Genomic DNA, 15019 nt, shown 5'->3' with positions numbered 1-15019 from the left:
ATCTTAGTCTCCACAGTTTCTTTAAACATTAAGACTTTTTATTTCTTAATCAACCATCTGATATATGCAGCAAGTTGAATCTTATCTTCATTCTCAGGCACAATTTCTCAAACATAAAGCCCATTTAAAAAAAAAAGAGCCTGTAGTTTACAGAGCAGGTGAGCTCCAGACTTCTTACCATGTGGCAATTTCTCTGTTGTCGTCCTCTGGTGGGGCTTTGAGGATGTCGATGGCCACAGTGTGACAAGGATAGTCAGCAAAGCAGAACACATCTGGGTTCATCAGGGAGTGCTGAATGAATGATAACTGGAAAAACAACGCAGAGTTCAGACTTTTGAAACCACCTTTAATGTCTAAGTTTCAGACATTAGTTGATATCACTGTTATTTTAAAATGTAAATGAAATACCACCATCCTGCTGTGGCAAACGTTGAGTTACCTGTCCCTCAGCATGTTTCCAAGGTCGGTAGATGAGGTCGACAGGGAAGACCTCCAGGCCCAGCCCTCTCTGGATACTGTGCACCACTATATGCAGGCCTTTACTGTCCCGGATTATGAAGCCCGGGTGGTCCAGTTCATAAGTCACCTCTTTGAAGTTCAGGTTGGGATTCTATGAAATTATCCATCAAAACAGACAGACGATATTAATCACGTTACATTTCTACTAGGAAAATGTTTTAAAGCAGCTAACGTATGCAAACTTTGGTTTATAGCACATACTATCCTGATAGAAGAAAAAGTCTGTAAATTCAAGTTAAACATGTTGGCACTTCAACATGTGCTCTAGCTAACATCACGAACATTAGTAAGAACACAGGTGTTTATCTTAGCATATACCTGATCAAAGTCAAACAGACTAACAAAACGTCACTTCATTACTACCATGCAGAGGGAAGGCACTTGTTTCAAGAAAATGTAAGTTAAAAAAATTTACAATTCAATTCAACGGTTTTAATGAAGTGACTCAAAGCTTGATTCCAGGCGGAATTGCTAATAGGTTAATGAAGTTAATCTTGAGCAACAAATACTTAACGTACCACTTCTTTGACAACGTCAATAAGAACCTCAACGTTCCAGGTATGGGCCTGAGAACCATCGTTCTTATCTTTGCCATCACTCCAGATACCACTTCCTGGAGCAGAGATGGACTGTGGAAGAAAACCAAAAATAAGTTATACACTCATGAGCTGGGTCCATGAGTCAGTGGGTTGCACAAGTGCATACAGCAAGTTTTTTTTTCCTCCCTCTTCCTTTTGCCTGCTTCCTTCCAAAGAGGTCACCACAGCGAACAAACTCGCATGAAGATCTGGAAACTGTTTTTACACTTGATGTCTTTCTTGAAATAACCAAGATCAGCCAACATGTGATGCGTGTGGGTGCCCGGGGGAGCAGCTGGGGGGTAAAGACCTTTCATAAGAGAGGCCCATAACAGTGGAGTAAATGAGGGTGGAGGCAGCCGTAAGTGCTTCACCTGACCCACTCAAATGTTAATACAAGGGTCTGGGGATTTGAGCCTGCGACCTCCCAGTCACAGGCTCGTCTTCTCTAACCTCTGTGCCACCACTCCCCCCAGAAGTGCATACAGCAAGTTAAAATTGCCCCTGCCCATTTGTTCTACATCATGTGACATAAAGGCAACACACAGTGTTTTAGTCATCCCTCGTTACTTTTCGTCATGCTTCTAAACAGACAGAATGCCTGAAAACATTTTGATTTAGGACACAGCCAACCTTCTCTAAATTTTTTTAGGAGGCTGATGACTCATAGTAGGAGGCTGGAGTAATTTCACATGGTCTGGAGTAAGCGTAGTGCTAAGACTAAGCCTCCAGTTCACCACAGACACAATCACATCTCCAGTCGGTATCGGTTGTCCTCACTCAGTGACACACCTGCTGAGCAGCAGACCCTGGTCATTGGCAGCTTCATAGACCAAAACGTGGCTTTAGGGACTCCAGCGACCATAGCTATATGCATTCTGGGGGCCAGAATGGGCGACACTGAATCCTACCTGAAACTGCTGGCTAAGACTAAGGCTAAATACAGTACAACTGTTATTCAAGTCGGCAGTAATGACGCTCGGTTATAACAATCGGAGGTCACTAAAATTAATGTTGCTTCGGTGTGTGACTTTGCTAAAACCACGTCAGACTCCGTAGTTTTCTCTGGTCCCCTCCCCAACCTGACCAGTGATGACATGTTTAGTCCAGTGTTTCCCCTACCATAATCCAAGGAGGGCACTCCGCCCTGTCAGTAGAACCAAGTGCCCCACCAGCAAATCCCTCACCCCCACTCAGCTCCGCCACTTCTGGACGGGGAAATGACATTAGCAGCTCAGCTCAGACTCTAAATCGCGCAAAATATAAACGTAAAGCCCTACAGAACCTCACTGACATACACAAGGCGAGTTCAGTGAGCAAGGCCAGGATTCTGGCAGATCCTGATCACCCACGCCATGATGAGTTCAGGTTGCTTCCATCTGGACGCAGGTATCTGCAGCCCAGATGTAGGACACACAAACTGAAAAACGCATTTGTCCCTGTAGAGATCAGGCTTCTCAACAAACAGTGATGATTTCTGTACTTTTATATTAACGTCTCAATGTCTTGTCTATTATGGATGTTCTGTGGGCCTACTGACTGTGAAACAAATTGCCCCTTGGAGATAATAAAGATACTTGAACTTAAAACTTTGCTATATGCCTGCTTCTCCTGTTACCCACCCAAACCCCCACTGAAACAGTGCCAGCTCACCCATGGCCAAAATTAAAACAAAAATCAGCTCTAGAAAAATAAACCATGGTCAAGTACAAGAACAGAGCAGAAAAAATTACATATTTCTGAAAGACCTTCAGAACAAGACCACTTTAAAAATCTTGAAACAATTAATAAAGACTAAAGACCAAGAAGTAAATTTCAGAAAATCTAAGACCTGTTATTTCTGGATCTTTTGGTGTTTGGTAAAACTCTTGACATGTTCTAAAATTATTTTAACCAAATACAAGAAGCTAAAGCAGCTGAACCTTATGTCTAGCTGCTGTTCCATCAGATTGTGTCATACCTGAATTGTGATGTCATCAGATGGACCAGAGTGGGTTCGAGCCATCATTCCCAGGACCCTGGCTACCTGACTGGCCGTCACCTCTCTCACCCCATACTGGAGGATTATGTTTCGGCATTCGTCCAGACTGGAGAAAAGAACACACCACCCATCGTTTACTGGGATCCATCAGATTCAGTATTAGTATGAAGATCAACTTAACAGAGTTTGCAAGGATGGAAAGAACTGTTTTTATTGGTTTCTAACATTGAATATTCAGGTGAGACTGGTATTAAATACTCCTTGCTAACAAATGTTTTTCAAAGTCGTACTTTAAAATTATGCTGATTAATAATTGGCTTTTACCAGAAACTTCCTTTGTGCCTTTTGTTCACAAAGGGTTGAGATATAGTTTGCACAGGTACCTTGAAGAAACCTGTAAAAAGCACATCCTGTGCTTTTGTTACAAAATTTAGATCACAACAGAGTGATCATCACACGGTTGGGCCCAGCTGGGTTTTCAAAATAATAGAAAGTTGGAATAGTTCACAGTCATCTTAAAAAAGGATGTTAATTTTCGTATGAAACGCCAGAGAGAACAGATATGTTTTTAGCAGGGATTTGAACACAGGAAGGGAGGTGGCATGCCTAATGTTGGGAGGTAGGTTGTTCCACAGTTTGGGACCCATGACTGAAAACGCCCGATCTCCTCGGAGCTTCAGTCGTGTTTTTGGAACAACCAAAAGTAGGTAGACCGAAAGGTCAGAGAACTCACCTAGCACAGAAGCCATATCCAACTTCTTGAATGAAGTCGGCAAGAGAGCTCTCCATGATGGTCTTAGCTAACTCCCCTGAGTCTGGCAGGATCCTGTCCATGAGAATGTCCCGTTTTTCAGGGTACAGCAGTGGTGCGAGCACCACAGGGCAGCGTTCCTGGGGGAAATCTAAAACCCAGTACATGCACACAAATTATCCACCCAGAAAAAGTTTTATTTCTGCTTCCATTTCCAAATAAATGCCATGTCAGTTTGAGACACTGACTAGTCATCAGCCAGACGGTTCCGTTTGATCTGCTTTACCTCGGCAAAGTGTCTTAAGGAAGGCGTCGATCTGGTCCTGCCCCACCCCACTGGCTCCCTTCTGTCCAAACAGGAGATGGGAGAGCAGCAGGTGCAACACCTCTATTGCGATGTCCTGGAAGCCACCTTCTTGGGTTCCACTGAGATCCGCGTCAACGTATGAACGTAGGAGGTCTGGAAGTTTCTGCTTAATGAACTGTGCGGCTGAGAAGGAAAATATATATATATATATTTTACATATTTCAGGACTGAACTCAATGTTTTATAAAGAAATCCAAGAGATTAAAATAATAATAATAAATCCGTTTCCTGAATTCACATATTAAAAAGGCAAGTTTCCTACGCCAGGATCTACTCAAACACTTACCGAAAACCCTAAGGTCGGTGTTGCTGGAGTTAAGCAAAGCAAGGCCAAATATCACCTGGAAAATAAAGTAGAATTGTTAAAATAGAATAAAAAATGTTTAAATCTGTGGTTCAGATGTTTATTCTCAGCTAAAATCAAAAACAACATCCACTTCATATTTTGTTACATCTCACTTTGGTCCATAAAATTTGTCTTAACGCCCACGGCCTTTTTATACTAACACTATTTATGATGAGAAGGGACAGACTAGTTTTTGATTTACTCCTTGGAAGTAATGCCTCACACAGAAATACAAAGTGCATGTGTGTTGTGAATGACTCGGATACTACTAGGAATGTGCGATATGGCATAAAATTCATATCACGATATGTATTGTGAAGGGTGGCGATAACTATATATATATCGCAATATGTTTTTGGTATAAAACTTGAAATAGGAATTAAAAAAAAAAAGCATAGGGTGTCCTTTTACCATCATATATTTTGAATTGAGAAAATTCCACTACTAGGTCCAGAGAGTTTTTAAATAATAAACAAATCAAGTATTAGGCTTCTTGCTTGTAGTGCAAAACAGTGCAAAAGATATCAAATGTAGTTTTAGCCATATGTTTTAAACTAAAGAATATGTTAACAGTTTCCAGTCTTCTCACTTAAGAAATGAACAGCAACCGAGCAGCAAGTACAGGCTGAAACACTTCACCCTCCAAACCTCGAGTGGGCGTCTCCTTCCCCTTTAATGGAGAGCTGACACAAAATGAGTCTGTGGCTTTGACCAGAGGGTCTCGCAGTAAAATCACACAACACAGCGTTCTTTTCACAGATCAGAGAGCAGGTTTCTCTAAAGCTGACCAACGCTTACTTTAACTTTCGACGGGAAAAAAACAAAACTTTCAACGGAACGCAGCGTTTTGCGCATGCATCCGAATACGGCAACACTACGGCAAGCCGGCCGTAGTTAGCTTGTAGCTTCGCCAATTAGCTCTCGAAGAAATGACTAACACCACTTGCACAGTTTTCAACTTAAAAAAAATAAAATAACGATTAAACTGACAACTCTGATTTTACTTCAGACACAGCATTACGAAGACAGATCTCTATCGTAGGCTAAATTTCTATAGTTTCTACCGTGTACCGTATATATCGCACATTCCTAGATACTACCACATCAAACTTCAGCTTAATATCTGAACGAGGCTGCCGGGACAAAGACAGAAGAAATATGGATGCAGCAGTTGGAGTGAGGACAAAGTGAGCTGGAGGAGGATGTCTCGCTGTGGGGACCCATGAAAAGGGAACGGCTAAAAGGAAGACGACTCGGAGCCATTTTTATGTTTGCTGGGGTCAATTAGCTGTGGCAGGCATTTTCAATTGGGCTGACTGCAAACAATCAGTTGAAGACATTCACTGAAATCCATCTAATGATTAATGAGATATTTTGCTAACATGAGACGCAAAGACATCACAGATTTCCACTTTCAGCAGTGGGTGATGATGCAGTGCAGAGTTGTCTTACCTCTTGGACTTTGTTGAGTTTCAGGACTTTACTCAGTTGAGCGAAAAGATGAGTGGATGGTTTCAAACTCTGCAAGAAACAGAAAAATATTTTGTAGATTTTTTTTTTTCCAATTCAAAGCATCCTTCTGCAGTGTCACCTGCAGTGTCTACCATTTTCAGTTAGAGGGCTGACAGTATTTGCTAAATTTACCAAAATAAAATCAAATTAATTTGTCATTTACCAGTACTTTTTTATTATTTCTCTCCTTTACATAGAACTGAACCAAAAAGCTACAACTGATTTTGGTGCAATTTAAAATTGCCTTTATTTAATCTCTGTGCGTCTTTGTTTTTACGTTTTAAGGTGCTTTATAAATAAAGATGAGTAAAATTAATTGTCAGAACAAACAAAGTGTGAGGGTTAAGTTATTTAGTAACCCACAAAGGTTCAGGTAAATCTAACAAGTGTTAGTCTATAGCAAGGCCCCCAAAATGGCTGCCCAAGCCATGTGTGGCAGGCTGAGGATGGGGTGACGATAAAGGTGGGGATTGGGGTAGAGAGGTGGCCCCCACCCAGTTAAAATTCACTGATATTAAAACATATTAAAAATAAAACAGAATTAATGCCTTTTACTTTGTCACTTTACCCACGTACAATGAGACTAAAAGTAACTATCACAGTGCAAACATATACACAAGCAAAAAGTAAAAATAAATACAAAGTTATGCTAAAAACAGTAGTAGTGGCTTTAGTGGTACAGAATAAAAAATAAAAAAAAACTAGTGCTGCACTGAAAACAGTAGTGGTATTTCACACTTCCGATATCGCTCAGTTATGGCATTGTGCAATACTGTCAATAAATGAAGTAAAAGATGTTTAAACATATTAAACAATGCACAGTATGTGAGTAAATGGAAGTCCGGGGGTATGGAAGGACAGACTGAAGTCAGAGCATGTGAGAGTTCAGAATGGTTATGGCTTTTGAGAAAAAAAAAAAACTGTTCCGAGTCTTTTTTTTTTTTCTGCTACACCTGTAGCGCCTCCCTGAGGGCAGCAGATCTAACAGTTCAAAACCAGGACGAGAGCGGACCTTGATGATGTGTGCTGCTGTTGAGGCAGCGGGAGACGTAAATATCCATCAGGGAGGGGAGAAGGCATCCAATGATCTTCTGTGCTGCATTTACTACCCTCTGGAGCCTCTCCCCGTCTGTCACTGTGCAGCTGCCGTACCATATTGTGATGCAGTACGTCAGCTGGTTCTCAGTGAATGAAAATGCTATGGTATCTGTATGAATTGCTTATTTATAGCAAACTCTGGAAAGAATAAATTGGTTTAATTTACTGAATTTTGTGATGTTTATTTTATTTTATTTTGTGAGAATTACACTCCTGAGACCGAGTCCACTTGAGACTTAATAGTTTCATCTCAAGCGGCGAAATCGGCTCATCGACGTAGTTGCTTCACAAAAATTGCATTATTTTGTTCTTACAGTAGCTCCGCCCCTTCTTGATACAAGGCCCGAGCCAAACTTTTTCCTCACAGGCATCTGTGCCAAGTATTCTGTGATTGGTCAGAAATTGGCGTGCGCGTTTCTGACATTCAGCTGTACGACTCTTCAAACACACTAAATTAGTCAAAATGGCCAAAAACTCCTGGAAGGAGACTGTGCACACATTGTGCACACATTGTGCACTGAGGAGTCTGTGTGTTGGAAAGTTTGGAGCTTTCTTCACGATAGATTTGTGACCAAACAGCAGCTGCAGGGACGGTGTGGAGACACAGAGGAAGCAACGTATACTGCAGGGGGCGGGGCTTCCCTGGAGCTCTGCATCGTGTCCCGTGGACGATGAACGATGTATGAAAACGACCGTGAGTCGACTGTTCTCCTTAGGATAGAGTATGCCGAGCCCTCGAGTCTTCCTGAGACTCCATCAGTCTGACTGTACGGTGGATCAGATGCAGAACATGGAAATAAAAACATTTATGTCCCACTGGTTAATTTATGTCCCACTGGTTAATCTTTGAATTACAAGTGAAAAGAACAAAAATATTCTGTACTTGAATAATGATAAACATTTTAATAATTTGTTTATATTTTGCTTAGTATTAAAATTATTTTTATTTAATTTTTTTTATATATATAATCTTTTTTCTTTTTTTTTTTACAACCCTGCACAGTGACTTGGGCAAAATAACCATTTTCATTTAAAAATTAAAAAGGGACCTTTTTGCAATTATGTATAACAAAAATAGTTTAATGTCACATTTGCTAAAAAAAATAAAATAAAATAAGTTAAAAAAAAGAAGCTAGAATTTATAGTAAAAATAAAGCTTCAAAAGTCTATAAATTAAAATGGCTCCCACTCAGTTTCAATCAAAACTGTCTTACACTGAAAAACAAAAGTGTGCGAACCTGTAAAGCCGAGACATGATGAATAAGTGGGAAACATTTTCCCTCAATACACCAGGCGTCACTGTCACAAGCTTTTCTAACATACTGAGGCATTCTCATGCTCTTCCTGTGGGGGCTGTGGCTGAGTGGTTAATGCAGTCGTACTCCAATTAGTTGGGGGTTTGATTCTACCAGCAGCCACATGTCGAAGTGTCCCTGGACAAGATAGTGAACCCCTCGATGTGTGTCCCATCAGTGATAAAGCACTGATTAGTTTCTACAGATTCAAATTATCTTTGTGGAGATCTAGTAGAGTGCTGTGTGGATGGGTGAATGAGGGAACAGATTGTGTTGTAAAGAACTTAGAGTCAGAGTCAGAGTTTCGTTATTGTCATTCGCACCTCATGTGGTACATGTGGTGGAGCGAAATTATGTACACAGGGTCCCAGTTACATCCAACAATAAAATGTCTAAGAAAAACAGTAATAACATCTAAGATATGAACTAAGAAAAACATCAACTAAATATACACTAAGCACTCATAACATAAAACATTGAACATCAGCACAAACATGAACATGAGTCTGTGAGCAGATGTGCACGCATGAACACATCAACATTGAAACAGATCAGCAGCAACATGAAACAGATCAGCAGCAACATGATATGGTTTTTCACAGTGATTATTCTAGTTAGAGATTCATGAGTCTAACAGCCTCAGGGTAGAAGCTGTTCCTCAGTCTAGTGGTTCTACACTTAATGCTCCTTAACCTCCTTCCTGAGGGGAGTGGGGCAAAAAGTGTGTGTGCTGGGTGAGTGGGGTCCTTCATGATGCAGGTGGCCCTCTTCCTGCATCTGGAGGTGTAGATGTCTGTGATGGTGGGGAGACCGATTCCAACAGATTTCTGTGCAGCCTTCACCACTCTCTGCAAAGCTTTTCTTTCTGCAGCTGTGCAGCCTCCATGCCACACGTTGATGCTGGAGCACAGGATGCTCTCCACTGCACACCTGTAGAAGGAGGTGAGGACTGAGCTTCCCAGACCAGCTCGCCTCAGCCGTCTGAGGAAGTAGTCTCTGATGAGCTTTCTTGATCAGGCTGGTGGTGTTGTTGCTCCAGCTGAGGTTGTCATTCATGTGTACACCCAAGTACTTGTAGCTGGAGACCACTTCCACCGCAGATCCTCTTATGTTCAGGGGGGTGTAGGTGTTTTTGTTCCTTCTGAAGTCCACAATCATCTCCTTTGTCTTCTTCACATTGATGTGAAGGTTATTCTCTCTGCACCAGCTCTCCAGGTGTTCCACCTCCTGCCTGTAGCTGGACTCATCATTGTTTGTGATGCATCCCACCACCGCTGTATCATCTGCAAACTTTACAATGTGACAGCCTGGATGGGTAGCTGCACAATCATATGTGAGCAGAGTAAACAGAAGGGGGCTCAACACACATCCCTGAGGAGAGCCAGTGCTGAGGGTTATGGTGGAGGAGGAGAGGTTGTGGATCCTCACTAACTGTGGTCTGTTTGTTAAAAAGTCTAGTACCCAGTTGCAGATGGAGGGGCTTAGTCCTAGTGTGGATAGTTTGTCCATCAGGGTTTGGGGGATCATGGAGTTGAAGGCGGATGTGAAGTCCACAAAGAGCATACGGACGTAAGAGTTTTTCTGCTCCAGGTGGTTGAGTGCAGTGTGGACCACAGAGGAGATTGCAACCTCTGTTGATCGGTTCTCACGGTATGCGTACTGATGAGGGTCCTCGTTGATGTTGATGGTTGTTTTGATGTGAGTCATGACCAGTTTTTCGAAGCATTTAGCAACTATCGGGGTGAGGGCCACTGGCCGATAGTCATTCAGACCAGTCACTGTAGAGCTTTTTGGGACTGGGATGATGGTGGCAGTCTTCAGGCAGGTGGGAACTGTCTCCAGGGTAAGTGAGGTGTTAAAGATGTCTGCCAGCACCTCACAGAGCTGATCAGCACATTCCTTCAACACTTTTCCGGGGATGTTGTCTGGGCCAGTTGCTTTGTGCGGATTAATCCTCCTGAAGGTACTCCTTACTTCTGCTGAGGTCACGCTGAGATGCTCTTCATCCGGTGGCGAGGTGAGTCTGGTGCTGGGTGGTCTGTTCGGGTCTTCAAAGCGTGCATAGAACTTGTTGAGGGCATCAGGCAGAGATGGGTCTTTGGGGCATTGTTCACTCCTTCCTTTATAATCTGTTATGCACTTAATGCCCCTCCACATGCTCCGAGGGTCTTGTGAGATGAATTGACCCTCGATCCTCTTTGCATATGTGGCCTTGGCCCTCTTAATACCAGCAACCAGCTCTTTTCTTGTCCTACTCAGCTCCTCTGAGTTTCCAGACCTGAAGGCAGTGTTCCTGGCTTCCAGCAGGGTACGCACCTCTGCATTCAGCCAAGGTTTTCTGTTTGGGTAGCTTTTAACATTTCTGATAGTGGAGACTGTGTCAGTACATGTACTAATGTAACCCAGTACTGAGGATGTGTATTGGTCAAGATCAAGCGAACCTCCATTTTCAGCAGCTTCTCTGAAAACCTGCCAGTCTGTTCGGTCAAAACAATCTCTCAGTATGGGGCCACTGTCCTGGCTCCAACATTTAACTTTCTTTTGTACCGGTCTGGAGCGTCTCAGCGGGGGCATGTAAGCAGGAGCCAGGAAGATTGAGATGTGGTCTGACAGTCCTAGGTGGAGGCGGGGTTCGGCTTTGTATGCATCTTTTACGTTCGTGTAAACACGGTCCAGCGTGCGGTCTCCACGTGTTGGAATCGTCACATGCTGATTAAAGCTTGGGAGACACTCCTTTAGATTCACGTGGTTAAAGTCTCCGGCTACAACGTAAAGAGCCTCGGGGTGTTTGTTCTGCAGCGAGCTGATGATATCATGAAGCTCCTGTAGTGTTTCATTAGCATTAGCGTCCGGAGGAATGTAAACAACTGTGATAAAAGTCACTGTGAACTCTCGGGGTAGATAATGTGGCCGACATTTCACTGTTATTTGCTCCAAAGCCTTCGAGCATGAGCTATTTACAACAGTACAGTTCGTGGACCAACTTTTACTCACGTAAATGCATACTCCGCCCCCCCGTGATTTCCCCGTTAGCTCGCTGCAGCGGTCCGCTCAAAAAAAAAGTCTGTCATCCAGCTGGAAGACTGAGTCCGGCGTTTCACTTGTAATCCACGTTTCCATGAGGCAAAGCACTGCACACTTCTTCATCTCTTCTGAGGCGCCCGCTCTCAGACGAAGTAAATCCATCTTGTTGTCCAACGAGCGGACATTCGACAGAAAAAGAGACGGCATGGGGAGTTTACCGGCTTTAGCGTTAGCTCGTAGCCTCACCATAACCCCTGCCCGGCATCCTCTCCTCTTAAGCCGGGAGCAGCGCTTCCTCTTCTGCCCGCTGGAACGCCTCTGCTGCAGCTTCCAGGTAGATGACTTTAAGATCTGCATTCTGCCGAGCGTAGCTTTGAGTTTGTTGCTGATTTCTGCTATATTTCGTGGCAAATCCGCTCCTATTCTCATCAGTTCTGTTCGGCTATAGTTCACACGCATAAATCGCACGGAGTCAGGCACAGAGTCAATATCAAAACTTCTAAAAACTGGGATGGTACCGGGAGCCTGTGAAGCTGCAACTGCTCTGAGCGCGGCCATCTTGAAATTTTGAGTATCTTGATAAGATAGAAAGAAGCTATACAAGTACAGTCCAGATAACATTTAGACCCGTGGTTTGAACATATCCGATAACTGAGCTGGGCTTACCTTCTGGTAGTGCAGGGGGTTGTCGATGGCGTAACACAGAGTAGATATAAAGTTTGGCTTTGATATCAGAGACACACACTCTTGGATCAGAAACTGTGTCTGAGAAGAGTCAAACAAAGTCAAGGAGAAAACAAGAAGCATATGTAAACAAGTCAAATATAGGAAAATACAAGAAGAAATAAACCCATAACTACCGATTATGATTATACAGGTCATTCTTTTGAGAGCGAAGAAAAGCTTATAAGCAGTTTCTGATTTAAGATTCCTTTCATACAGCAAAATAAATAAATAAACCTAAACATTTATTTAGCTTTAACGAAATGAGTGCACAACATTGTAAATATGACGAGATTTATTTTTTCTGTTTAAAACAACAAACAACATAATGTGTGTGTTTACTGGAAAATTACCTGGTGAAAGTCTTTGCCACTGCTTTTACCATCGCCACTGAAATCCACATGGGAAAAGAGACAGCGTAGTAGATGCCTGTCTGCCTCAGGACCGTGACGGTTCACAATCTGGAGAAAATGTGCACAACCAGGTATTCTCAAACATCCACAAAGAAACCCTGACATGACCTCTTCGTTAAGACAACTAAAAATTTGAATCCTGATCAAAACAGTACCCCCAGCTGCGTTTTCTGAAGTCAATACATTCAGATAACCTTCTCAAGTAAAACATTACATATTCTGACGCCTCAATTACCCTTCGGCACAGATCAAAACAACTGCAGTTAATTTCTGGTAAAGTGTGGTTGGTGTGTTAAGACATAAACAAAACTGGGTGTGCACAACTGGAGAACGGTGAAGGAGGGAGGAGTTATTGGAATGCTTCTTGGAAAATGGTTGGGGGAAATATACAGTGCCTTGCAAAAGTGTTTGGTCCCCTTGAACTTTTCAACCTTTTGCCACATTTCAGGCTTCAAACATAAAGATATAAATTGTTATTTTTTGTGAAGAATCAACAAGTGGGACACAATTGTGAAGTGGAATGAAATTTATTGGATGTGTCAAACTGTTTTAACAAATAAAAAACTGAAAAGTGGGGCGTGCAATATTATTCGGCCCCCTAGCGTTAATACTTTGTAGCGCCACCTTTTGCTGCAGTTCCAGCTGCAAGTCTCTTGGGGTTTGTCTTTATCAGTTTTGCACATGGAGACACTGAAATTCTTGCCCATTCTTCTTTGTAAAACAGCTCGAGCTCAGTGAGGTTGGATGGAGAGCGTTTGTGAACAGCAGTCTTCAGCTCTTTCCACAGATTCTCGATTGGATTCAGGTCTGGACTTTGACTTGGCCATTCCAAAACCTGGATACGTTTATTTGTGAACCATTCCATTGTAGATTTGGCTTTATGTTTTGGATCATTGTCTTGTTGGAAGATAAATCTCTGTCCCAGTCTCAGGTCTCTTGCAGACTCAAACAGGTTTTCTTCCAGAATGGTCCTGTATTTGGCCCCATCCATCTTCCCATCAATTCTGACCATCTTCCCTGTCCCTGCTGACGAAAAGCAGGCCCAAACCATGATGCTGCCACCACCATGTTTGACAGTGGGGATGGTGTGTTCAGGGTGATGAGCTGTGTTGCTTTTACGCCAAACATATCGTTTTGCATTGTGGCCAAACAGTTGGATTTTGGTTTCATTTGACCAGAGCACCTTCTTCCACATGTTTGGTGTCTCCCAGGTGCTTGTGACAAACTTTAAAAAACACTTTTTATGGATATCTTTGAGAAATGTCTTTCTTCTTGCCACTCTTCCATAAAGGCCAGATTTGTGCAGTGTACGACTGATTGTTGTCCTATGGACAGACTCTCCCACCTCAGCTGTAGATCTCTGCAGTTCATCCAGAGTGATCATGGACCTCTTGGCTGCATCTCTGATCAGTCTTCTCCTTGTTCCAGATGAAAGTTTAGAGGGACGGCCGGGTCTTGGTAGATTTGCAGTGGTCTGATACTCCTTCCATTTCAATATGATTGCTTGCACAGTGCTCCTTGGGATGTTTAAAGCTTGGGAAATCTTTTTGTATCCAAATCCGGCTTTAAACTTCTCCACAACAGCATCTCGGACCTGCCTGGTGTGTTCCTTGGTCTTCATGATGCTCTCTGCGCTTTGAACAGAACCCTGAGACCATCACAGAGCAGGTGCATTTATACAGAGACTTGATTACACACAGGTGGATTCTATTTATCATCATCAGTCATTTGGGACAACATTGGATCATTCATAGATCCTCACTGAACTTCTGGAGTGAGTTTGCTGCTCTGAAAGTAAAGGGGCCCAATAATATTGCACGCCCCACTTTTCAGTTTTTTATTTGTTAAAAGTTTGACACATTCAATAAATTTCATTCCACTTCACGAGTGTGTCCCACTTGTTGATGATTCTTCACAAAAAATTAAAATTTTATACATTTAGGTTTGAAGCCTAGCCTTAAAGAGTGAAGCCTATACTCATAGAATCTGGGGTTACTTCCCACACTCTTGAAATATTCTTAATGTTTCTAAACACTCTAAAAGAGCACAGAATGTCATGATTTCAACTCTCTGCCATCTGTTTGTGCTTTTGGCCACGCCCACTTCTCTGCTGCGGAGCTTAGCTATGAGGAGGAAGCTTTTTCTGCAGCTGTGGGCTGCACACAGACCTGTGCACCTGCACAGCTGATGCTAAATAATTTTAAATAATTTAGTTTAAATAAAAATTCTCTGCCGATCATGTGGCTCATCCATCAATCAGCCAATTGTGTGTCATGTCCAATCTTACTTTGAAAAACCGAGATAGAGCGAGTCCACGCAAAAAGTACTTGTACCACTGTATCCCTACTTCACGGTTTTTCACTTATCGCAGGAGGGCAGAGTACGGAACCCACGTAATGAACAAGGGAATAT

General features: G+C 42.6%; 1 protein-coding gene across 5 annotated transcripts in view; it reads right to left on the bottom strand.

Moving 5' to 3' along the window:
- cnot1 (CCR4-NOT transcription complex, subunit 1) overlaps nt 1-15019 on the bottom strand; it is a 34874-nt gene that overhangs the window by 14954 nt on the left and 4901 nt on the right. For all 5 annotated transcript variants that reach the window (XM_037683274.1, XM_037683273.1, XM_037683276.1 and 2 more), the window contains exons 3-12: nt 12548-12655; nt 12138-12236; nt 5995-6063; nt 4483-4537; nt 4116-4319; nt 3812-3980; nt 3058-3184; nt 1038-1148; nt 440-610; nt 179-306 (exon numbers count right to left, since the gene is read on the bottom strand). In XM_037683274.1, coding sequence (XP_037539202.1) covers nt 179-306; nt 440-610; nt 1038-1148; nt 3058-3184; nt 3812-3980; nt 4116-4319; nt 4483-4537; nt 5995-6063; nt 12138-12236; nt 12548-12655 — 1241 coding nt within the window. The remainder of the gene's footprint in view (nt 1-178; nt 307-439; nt 611-1037; nt 1149-3057; nt 3185-3811; nt 3981-4115; nt 4320-4482; nt 4538-5994; nt 6064-12137; nt 12237-12547; nt 12656-15019) is intronic.

Source organism: Nematolebias whitei, chromosome 10, assembly GCF_014905685.2.
Source record: "Nematolebias whitei isolate Nwh7 chromosome 10, NemWhi1, whole genome shotgun sequence".
Taxonomy (NCBI): Eukaryota; Metazoa; Chordata; class Actinopteri; order Cyprinodontiformes; family Rivulidae; genus Nematolebias; species Nematolebias whitei.
Note: the sequence above shows the minus strand (reverse complement) of the source record. Positions and strands in the feature narration are given on the sequence as shown.